The sequence below is a fragment of the Rhinopithecus bieti genome, unplaced genomic scaffold, assembly GCF_001698545.2.
Source record: "Rhinopithecus bieti isolate Rb0 unplaced genomic scaffold, ASM169854v2 scaffold_11161, whole genome shotgun sequence".
Classification (NCBI taxonomy): domain Eukaryota; kingdom Metazoa; phylum Chordata; class Mammalia; order Primates; family Cercopithecidae; genus Rhinopithecus; species Rhinopithecus bieti.
In genome coordinates, this window is record NW_016806937.1 from 739,320 (window position 1) to 749,810 (window position 10,491).

The 10,491-nt window shown below is 50.5% G+C and overlaps 1 protein-coding gene across 1 annotated transcript; it reads left to right on the forward strand.

Annotated features, from left to right (window-relative positions):
• Positions 1 to 7,963: 7,963 nt before the first annotated feature.
• MT3 (metallothionein 3) lies at positions 7,964 to 9,790 on the forward strand. The gene is made up of 3 exons (XM_017878963.1): positions 7,964 to 8,316; positions 8,566 to 8,631; positions 9,542 to 9,790. Exons 1-3 carry the CDS (start codon positions 8,286 to 8,288, stop codon positions 9,649 to 9,651), a joined length of 207 nt encoding a protein of 68 aa, XP_017734452.1. The 5' UTR covers positions 7,964 to 8,285; the 3' UTR covers positions 9,652 to 9,790.
• Positions 9,791 to 10,491: the final 701 nt, after the last annotated feature.

Here is a 10,491-nt window from a genome sequence, read left to right on the forward strand (position 1 = left end):
AAAAAAAAAAAAAAAAAAAAACAGCTCCTCCTCACCCAGGCTGTGGGTTCTTGAAGAAGAACATTGTCTTACTCATCTTTGTATCTGGCGTTCCTAACACAAGGTCTGGATTAAGGCTGTTGTGTTCAATAGATGTTTGTGGTCGGAAATGAAATTCACCACCATGTTACTCTTTTAAGCCAAGCAGGATGATGGGGGCTACAGGGTAACTTCATGCCTCCGTATTTAACTCAGCCTGACTCTTCATGACTCAACCTTCAAGGTGTTCCACAAAAAGAATTAGCCCAAAGTCAGACTCACTCAATTCTCACTTCATTCATTCAACATTCAAAGGACATTTCAGGTACACAGGGAAATTTGCTAAGCACAGGAGTTGGAAGGGGGAGGGGAAGGAATCATCCCTTCTGGCCCCCAACTTCAGGGACCTTAGAGTCTGTCTTGGAAATGTCAGAATATCTTGTCTCCTCTCCTATAGGGAGAATATATCTAGACAAGACCCCACAGAAGTGCCAAGGAGGGGAGGTTGCAGCTGGCTGCAGGCAGGAGTGAAGACTTCCCTGGAGGAGGTGGCATTTGAGCAGGGCCTAAAAGGATACATAGTTTTTTTGTTTTGTTGTTTTGAGACAGGCTGGAGTACAGTGGATAGGTCTCAGCTTACTGCAACCTCTGCCTCCCAGGTTCAAGTGACTCTCCTGCTTCAGCCTCCTGAGTACCTGGGATTACAGGCATGTGCCACCACACCCAGCTAATTTTGTATTTTAGTAGAGACAGGGTTTCACCATGTTGGCCAGGTTGTTCTCAAACTCCTGACCTCAGGTGATCCACCCGCCTTGGCCTCCCAAAGTGCTGGGATTACAGGCGTGAGCCAATGAGCCCGGCCTGAAATTTCTTTTAAAAGGAAATCTCGTATCACTACTGTAGAAGAGATGCTGAATCATTTGCCATAAACAGGAGGTAACCATGGAAACAAATACAGAGAACATAAAGCCAAGTTATTAAATGTCTAGCTAGGTACTATGGTATGGTGGGGTTCCTCTGTTCTTTCCTGACTCCTCAGCCCATTCTCTGTTAAAAAGGGGAGCTGGGGTCGGGCACGGTGACTCACACCTGTAATCCCAGCACTTTGAGAGGTTGAGGCAGGAGGATCACTTGAGCCCAGGAGTTCCAGACCATCCTGGGCAACATGGTGAAGCCCTGACTCTACCAAAACAAACAATCAAACAAACAAACAACAACAAAATACCCTGAAAACCACATACACACAAATTAGCTGGGCATGGTGGTGTGTACCTGTGGTTCCAGCTACTTAGGAGGCTGAGGTGGGAGGATTGCTTGAGCCAGGGAAGTCAAGGATGCAGTGAGCCATGATTGTACCACTGCACTCCAGCCTGGGTGGCAGAGCAAGACCCTGTCTCAAGGAAAAAGGAGGGAGGGAGGGAGGGAAAGAGAGAGAGAGAGAGAGGAGAAGCTGGGCACTGAGAGAGAGGAGAAGCTGGGCGCTGAGAGAGAGAAGGGGAGGCACTGAAAGCATCTTAGCTCCAAGCTGAGTCTCCTTGGAGCAACCAGGAAGATTCATTAAGAACTGAAAAGAGAATACTTTTTAATGTGATTCAAGGTTATTTCATACACTCATCTCACTTTGGGAAGCTAGACCAGTGGAATCAGGCTTGGAGTCAAGAGACACGGTTCAGGTTCTGGCTTCATTACAACTTTGCTGTGTGACTTTGGACAAAATCTATGCTGTCTCTGAGTTTCCTCATCTGCTGAAATAAGCAGATGGTACTCATGGGATGAGTTTTCAGAAAGAATCTCAGGATCCCTACTCAAACCCTAGTGTAAGTGGGGCAAGGATGTCACAGGTGAGCAATAGTTATCTGGGCCAGGGGTGTAGGGGTAAAGGAATTTACCAAGACAGTTGTAGATAAAGAAAGGCAGATTTATTAAAGAAAGTATGAAAATACATTGCTGGGGAGCAACTGGCAAAACCAGCAGAAGAGGAGCTGACTGCAAGGAAGCAAAGGCTTTCTGAGGATTTTATAGAATGGAACTTGGGCTGATAGGGAGTAGCAGGGAGCTTAACTTACGTTCTTTCCTCAGCGGGGGTGTTTGATAAATTGAGGCATTTAATGGTAAGTGGGAAGTCTGCAAGTTATGTATGTTATCTGCACGGGCCAAGGTAGACCTAGAGCTTATTTGCTTTCTCTCTTTGCTCTCTCTGGTCCCACCGGTCTGACTCCTTTTCCCTAATCAGGATTCCATAAAGGATAGGACAGGGGAGGAGGGGCATTTTGCCAACTTGAGGGTAAGATCTCGGGGCATCAATGATCCAGTGACAATTGGGAAGTCAACATCACAAAAGACCTAAAAGAATGTAGGCCCCCAGAAGGTAGTTCCTGTGGCTCACAGTGACTGCACCAGGCTGAGAGATGTGGTCTCCTCCAGATAAGTGCTGGAAGCAGGTTGTTGTGGGCTGGAACTTGGTCCAGGCCAGGATCTGCTTGGAATGGAGAATCTACCTTCACGAAGAGGTCTAAAGTCAGTGTTTTGTTTTGTTTTGTTTTGTTCTGTTTTTTTGTTTTTGTTTTTGTTTTTTTAAGATGGAGTCTCACTCTGTCACCCAGGCTGGAGTGCAGTGATCCAATCTCAGCTCACTGCAATGCCTCTCAGGTTCAAGTGATTCTTCTGCCTCAGCCTCCCGAGTCACTGCAATTACAGACGCCTGCCACTACGCCTGGCTAATTTTGGTATTTTTAGTAGAGGCGAGGTTTCACCATGTTGGGCAGGCTGGTCTCAAACTCCTGACCTCAAGTGATCCACCCACTTTGGCCTCCCAAATGCTGGGATTACAGGCATGAACCACCACGCCTGGCCTAAAGTCAGTGTTTTGATGTCCTCTTGTGTGGACAACCATGTACATTATCACACGCCAGGCTGTGGGCTGAGTCAGAACTGGTGCAGGTCAGGTAGGGCCTGAATGGGGCATTTCCAGAGGTTGAGGACCTGCCTTGTGGGTAGAGAGAGGAGGCAGGATGACTTTCTTTGTTGCAAATGAAGATTCTGCAATTCTGTAAAGTTTGATTGGGGTATCAAAGCATTACCAACTATCTAGGGGCCTGGCGGGCAGCATGCCTAATAACTAGAATTCATAGTGGATTGAAGTAAAGGCATCAGGGCAGGCTGAAGAGTAATGCACTTAGATTTAAGTCCAGGGTCTGCCTCCAGGGCAAGCCACTGAATCTCTCTGAGCCTCGATTTCCTTCCCTACAAAACGGAGTTAACAATGCCTACCATAAGGATAACTGGAAGGAGTCCATGAAATAATATGTGAAGGAGTCAGTGAGATAACATGAGATTAGCTCCCCATGGTGCTCTATATGGTACCTGGTACATGGTAAACTCCCAGCAAGTGGAAGACATTGTCCATAGTAGCCATTAGCAGTCATCTGGTCAACCCATGTGAAAAGAGGGGCACAAATTGGGGAGAGGCTTCCTTGGGTTCACTATACCACTTACTAGACAAGCTGAAACTAGAAACCACGGAACTTCTAGACCCCTGCCCTTTCTCTAGCTTCAGCTGCCCTGTGCACAAAATTGTTCATTCAACATTCATTCTACTAACACATCCAGATTTCTCCAAGAAATGACTTTATTTGTAGATTTGCATATTTGCAAACTCTTTTTGTATACTGTATGCCCAGGCTTCTAAAATCCTAGCCAGTTGTTCAGTCCCAGGATAGTACATTGGGAAACTCTTTGAGAGCGATGCAACAGTCTTAATCCTGCACTGGACCAATTTCATTAGGGTGTGGGGTTTGCTGGGGTCTTGCTTTTTTTCTGAGATCATCTGGGGATTTTCCATCCCTTAGTGTAACCTTGAGTGATCTCCACCCCTCAGCCTACTGGTCTTGCCTCTTGGCCCCAGTTAAATTGAAAAAGTAAAAGTTTCTGTGAACTCCCTTCTCCCAGGAAGCTCTAGGATTGGGTGTAAGGTCTGGATTGAGGACTGATGTCTGTGACTCAGGTGGCCCATGCTGACATCTGCAGTACTGTACCAATTACAGGCCACAGGTGACTGTGTTTCCAGAAGCACAGAGCTGAGGCCCCACCATGAGACTGGGTGTCAAGAAGCAGCTTCAGGAACCCAGGCTCCCTGCAGAGTCCTCACCTGATCTCTTCATTTGTAAATGGTGAGAACCAATGTGGTGAGGACCCTGCTCTAAGTCTTTTCCCAATGCCATCCCATTGAAGTCCCTGACAAATCTATTAAGCAGGAACTATTATTACTATTACTATTATTTTCATTTTACCGTTGAGCAACTCAAGGCACAGAAATGTTAAGTTGACCTAGTTAGTAACTTGCTATGGTGTTTGTTTGTTTGCTTTAGAGAGAGAAGGGGTCTTGCCATGTTGCCCTGGCTTGCCTTGAACTCCTGGGCTCAAATGATCTTCCTACCTCAGCCTTCCAAGTAGCTGGGACTACAGGTGCACACCACCATGCCTAGCTGCCATATTACTATTAAGCGGCAGAGTCACACTGTAAACTCAACTAGCATGACCTCAGGCTCATTCATTCATTCGTTCATCAGGTAAATGTGTCTTGAATGTCTATCATGTACCAGGCACTATTATAGGCACTCCAGAGACACCAGTGAACAAAAACAATGATCCTTGCTCTTTCTTGCTTAAATTCTAGCAGAAGAGAGACAATATATAATCATTACAAATAAGTAAATAGTTTAGTTTGCTTATGAATGTTAAATGCTATGGAAAAAGGGAAGATAGAGCAAGGTAAAGGAGATGAGAAATACTGGGGTGTCGAAGCATGCAATTTTACGTAGTGTGATCATGACTGGCTTCACAGAGAAAGCAGATTTGAGCAAAGACTTAGAAGTAAAGAAAGGAGGCCGGGCGCGGTGGCTCACGCCTGTAATCCCAGCACTTTGGAAGGCGGAGTCGGGCAGATCACGAGGTCAGGAGATCGAGACCATCCTGGCTAACATGGTGAAATCCCATCTGTACTAAAAATACAAAAAATTAGCCTGGCGTGGTGGCGGGTGCCTGTAGTCCCAGCTACTTGGGAGGCTGAGGCAGGAGAATGGCGTGAACTCGGGAGGTGGAGCTTGCAGTGAGCCAAGATCAGCCACTGCATTCCAGCCTGGGCAACAGAGCGAGACTCCGTCTCAGAAAAAAAAAAAAAGTAAAGAAGGGAGTGACTTGCATGGTTATCTGGGGAAGGAGAATCACAGGCTACAGAAACATAGACAAGATAACTTCGAGCTTTTTTTTGTTTGTTTGTTTGTTTTTTGAGATGGCATCTGGCTTAGTCGCCCAGGCTGGAGTGCAGTGGTGCTATCTTAGCTCACTGCAACCTCTGCCTCCTGGGTTCAAGCGATTCTCCTGCCTCAGTTTCCTAGTAGCTGGGATTACAGGCACCCACCACCATGCCCGCCTAATTTTTTTGAATTTTTAGTAGAGACAGGGTTTCACCATGTTGGCCAGCATGGTCTCAAACCCCTGACCTCAAATAATTCACCCACCTCTGCCTCCCAAAGTGCTGGGATTACAGGTGTGAACCACCACGCCCGGCCACTTCGAGATGTAAGAATTAACAAGGGGTCAGAGAGGATAAAGGTAGGGGAGAAAGGGACCTCCTGGAATGATAGACCTGCACGGCATGCTCCTCACAGAGGCTGAGAACTGAAGGCCACATGCAGGATGAGGGGTAGGGGGTATCAGAAAGATGCTGTGGTTTTCAGACCCCTCAATATCCTGGCCATCCTTGGGCCAGGAAGGAAGTTGCTATGCGAGCTCTGAAACCTCAATCCCAAAGAAATCTAAGAGGCCTGAGGGAGATTGCTGGGTAGGCAGCTTCGGTTGAGTGCATCCCAAGCGTGAAGGTCCTAGATACAGAAACCCTGAGGTTCAGGGCCTAGGGCAAAGAAGTTAGAGGTCACAGTGCCCTTAGGCAAAATGAAAGCAAAGAAACAGATGACTGGCTGATGCTAGAGTTGGCGAACTCTGAGATCTGATATTCCAACTGTCCAGTGGCTAGAACCTACACTGTCCATGTGAGAGCCTACACTGGAATACAGCCCCTGACTCTCCATACAAGGCTCTATTTTGGACCTTGGTTAGCCTTGGTTGGCCTGGGTACCCCTCTCCTGTGGTAGCACAGCATGCAGCTGCTCTCGCCCTGCCCAGTGCAGGCTTTGCTTTAAAAATTGTCATCTCAGGATGAATTTCCTTATTGGGTTACTCCAGTGTGACTAGTTCTTTGTCAAACACCTCCTCTGTCCCTGCCTTCATTTGGGGGTCATCATTTTTGCGGGGGAGGTACAGGGTCTTGCTCTGTCATCAAGGCTACAGTTCAGTGGTGTGATTATAGCTCACTGCAGCCTCAAACTCCTGGGCTCAAGCAATTGTCCCACCCCGGCCTCCCAGGTAGCTAGCGGTACATGTACTCCCCACCACTCCTGGCTAATTTTTTTAATTTTTATTTTATTTATTTCTTTTGTAGAGATGGGATCTTACTATGTTGCCCAGGCTGGTCTCAAACTCCTGGCTTCAAGTGATTCTCACCTTGACCTCCCAAAGCATATGGGCGTTACAGGCGTGAGCCACTGGCCTTGGGAGCCATCTTAATGCTCGACTCCATCTACCCCGAAATACAGCCCCTTCTGTGAAAGCACTGGCAAATAAGGAAGATTTTCAGAAAGTCTCAGAAGGACAGCAGAGACAGTGACAGTCACCACTTCACAATAACATTTTTTTAAATGCCTTTTACAGAGGTCCTCTCCCAGCTCTCGTCCCTTCTTTGCTGCCCCCAAACTTCAATGACCTCTCTCCTCTCCACCTCTCAGGGTCTCATTCTCACTCACACTACCCTGCTCAGTCACAAATGATTCTCCTTGGCAGCTTACACCTCTTTTCCTTTCATTTTGCACCGAAATCCCTTATATTCATATAAATATTTATCAATCTTATTTTACCTAGGCTCTCTTTTCTTTTTGAGACAGGATTTTGCTCTGACCCAGATAGGAGTGCAGTGGTGCAAAAAGGCTTACTGCAGCCTCCCCAACCTCCTGGGCTTAAGTAATCCTCCTGCCTCAGCCTCCCAAGTAGCTGGGACTACAGGTGCATGCCACCACACCCAGATAATTTTTTTTTTTTCTTTTGAGACCCAGTTTCCCTCGTGTTGCCCAGACTGGAGTGCAATGGCGTGATCTGGGCTCACTGCAAGCTCTGCCTCCCAGGTTCAAGTGATTCTCCTGCCTCAGCCTCCCAAGTAGCTGGGATTACAGGCACCTGCCACCAGGCCCGGCTAATTTTGTATCTTTAGTAGAGAGAGGGTTTCTCCATGTTGGTCAGGCTGGCCTCCAACTCCCGACCTCAGGTGATCGGCCCACCTCGGCCTCACAGAGTGTTGGGATTACAGGCGTGAGCCACCATGTCCGGCCTCCTTTTAAAATAGAAAATCTCACTGAGCTGCCGTGATTTTAACATGCCCCCCACTGACAATCCCTCTAAGTACCTGAGTTCTGAGAGTTCTAGGCCTGGGTCGGCCTCAGGCTCATTCTGAGACCTATGCACATTCCTGCTTCTCTGGCCTCACTTTTTCTTATCTTATGATGGAGGGTTAGGAGTCAAGGATCTGAAGATGCCAGGCAGGACAGCGGGGAAATGGAACACGCCCCTTGCCAGTGGCACTCGGAGGGTGCAAGAGTCAGTGTCAGGCTCAACGTGAGGAGGCTCTTTCTGTCCCCAGCCCAGCAACCCATTTGAACAGATCTGGCATCCCGGAGAATTCTCGAATGAAGGGGAAGAGAGGAAGGGAAGAGCCGGGAAATACGCAGAGCGCCTTTTTCTCCACTTTCGGAGATGGTACGTGCGCGCTTCCACGCAGTGGCGGCTGCTGCGGCGGGCACGTCCCCTACGAGACCCACGCGGGGAGCGGACTGGCAGCGCGCGCGTGGCGGCGGCGAGTGGGTCGTGCAAGCGACAGCGGGGTGGGAGTGGGGGCGCACGCGCGGGCGTGGGCGAGCGGGCCCCAGCAGTGCACACACACGGCGGGGGCGGGGGACAGATGCCGCAGTGCGTGCGCCGGGACCCGAGCGCACAAACGCAAAGAGCGGGCGCGGTGCGCAGGGGCGGGCGCCCGGCGGGCTTGGCATGCGCGTCCCCGCCTGGGGCTATAAAAGCATCGCCACCTGCTGCCACTAGCCAAGCCGCGCGTCCAGTTGCTTGGAGAAGCCCGTTCACAGCCTCCAGCTGCTGCTCGCTTCGACATGGACCCTGAGACCTGCCCCTGCCCTTCTGGTGAGCCCCCGCCCCCGCTCCCATCCTGCGGCACTGCGCGCCCTTGTACCTGCAAAAAAACCCACGCCCCGCGCCTTCGCTCAAGGACACTTGGGGGAAGGGCTCCTGATTCCCTATTCTTCACCTCCTGAAGGGTGGGCATGCCTGTGTCACGGAGAACAGGGAGACTTGGTACCCCATCTCCTCGTGACAGGCATGGGGACCCGAGTTTGTCCACATTAACCCTTCCTGTGGCGTCGCCCTCTCTAGGTGGCTCCTGCACCTGCGCGGACTCCTGCAAGTGCGAGGGTTGCAAATGCACCTCCTGCAAGAAGAGTGAGTGCGGGGACCCGTCCCCTCTGCCGCCGCCCCCTTTGCTCTGCAGAGTTGGTGTCTCACCACGCAGGATACTCAGGATACGGAGAGACCGCCAGGCCCCGATCCCGTGGTTTCTGACTCTTGCTGGAACAGAACCACCCGGGAAGACATTAAAATACAGATGCCCCTGCCCCACACCTAGGAATTGATGGCCTAGGCATGGGACGAGAGGTTTTTGTAAATCCCCGGAAGACTCCAATGGCAGCTGGGGTTGAGGACTGCTACACTGGTCCAATCTTTCCCGCCCCACCCCTCAAAACCCCCAAAACCTGGGGAAGCCATTAGTGAGGCTGGGGCTCAGCTCTGGAGTTCCGGTCCCTTGGCCTCTCTCAGGCCTTACGGATCCTCTCAGTTTGATCTCAGAATCTCCCCAGCTCACAACAGTGTAATATGCATAGATAGTAAGAGGTGGGAGGAAGGCTCCCTTCTTCTCTAGGTATAAGACCAGGCACAGGTCCCCACTCCCTCCCCACGGCTTTCCTGGGCCCCCTACATCTGTATCATATCTGCCCCTCCCAAGTTTATCCTTCAAGGCCCCTTTCAAGGTCGTTTACCCTGTGATGCTTTCTCCTTAAGGCCTAGTACCCACCTAACCTGGGCTTAAGCCCACCAGCCCCCAGGACTTCCTGGCATCCATCCAAGGGGCTCTGGTCTATTTCCTGGGTACCTCTCTCCTGTGGTGGTGCAGGATGCCACTGCCGCGACATAGATGCTGAGTCAGAGCAGGTGCGAGACTAAGGAGGAGGCTGTGACCAGCCCTGGCTGAGTGAACGAGGATGACTCCCCACCCAGCACCCTTCCCTCCCCTTTGATGGGGACGGATTTCGGGAGTGTGCATCAGACTGGTCATCTTCCATTTTATCTGCAGGCTGCTGCTCCTGCTGCCCTGCGGAGTGTGAGAAGTGTGCCAAGGACTGTGTGTGCAAAGGCGGAGAGGGGGCCGAGGCAGAGGCAGAGAAGTGCAGCTGCTGCGAGTGAGGAAGCACCCCTCCATGTGGAGCACATGGAGATAGTGCCAGGTGGCTCAGTGCCACCTATGCCTGTGGTGAGGTGTGGCTGGTATCCCCTTCCCCTGCTGACCTTAGGGGAGTGGCAATAAATCCCATGAACAGCATGAGCCAAGGACTAGTCTCTTCTTAAAGGGGGGAAGGATGCGGAGCAGTGGGGGGGAGCCTACTCCAAGGGAGCCACCCAGTTGAGTGAAACCCTGGCTGGGCAGGGTGGCTCACGCTTGTAATCCCAGCACTTTGGGAGGCTGAGGCGGGTGGATCACCTGAGGTCAGGAGTTCAAGGCCAGCCTGGCCAACATGGTGAAACCCTGTCTCTACTACAAATACAAAAATTAGCCGGGCGTGGTGGCAGGTGCCTGTAATCCCAGCTGCTCGGGAGGCTGAGGCAAAAGAATCACTTGAACCCAAGAGGTGGAGGTTGCAGTGAGCTGAGATCACGACACTGCACTCCAGCCTGGGCAACAGACCAGGACTCTGTCTCAAAAAAAAAAAAAAGAAAGAAAGAAACACTGAGACTTGGCCACTGGTCTGTTTGGGGCTGGGGTGGAGCCTGGGGGACAGAATGCATTCTCCTCCACCTTCAGATGGCACCCCACCCTCCTGCTAAGTCAAGTTCAAGTCTAGGGAAACAGGAGAGACCAGGCTCATCTAGGTTTGGCCCTCTCCAACCTCCTAACCTCACTTTCTTCATCTGTAGAATAGAGTTAGGGGGAGTTAAAGCCAGCCCCTAGCCTGTAGGGCCTGTGAATTTGGGGATTTTCTAGTTGCTCCTGCAAAGCTGTCTGTTTTCAGATTTATCAGAGGAATG

Bases quoted from the DNA above. Each gene is read 5' to 3' on its own strand.
- MT3 (XM_017878963.1), top strand. From the start codon at position 8,286: ATGGACCCTGAGACCTGCCCCTGCCCTTCTG. The intron at 8,317-8,565 runs GTGAGCCCCCGC...CGCCCTCTCTAG, and splicing joins GACCTGCCCCTGCCCTTCTG to GTGGCTCCTGCACCTGCGCG. The intron at 8,632-9,541 runs GTGAGTGCGGGG...TTTTATCTGCAG, and splicing joins ATGCACCTCCTGCAAGAAGA to GCTGCTGCTCCTGCTGCCCT.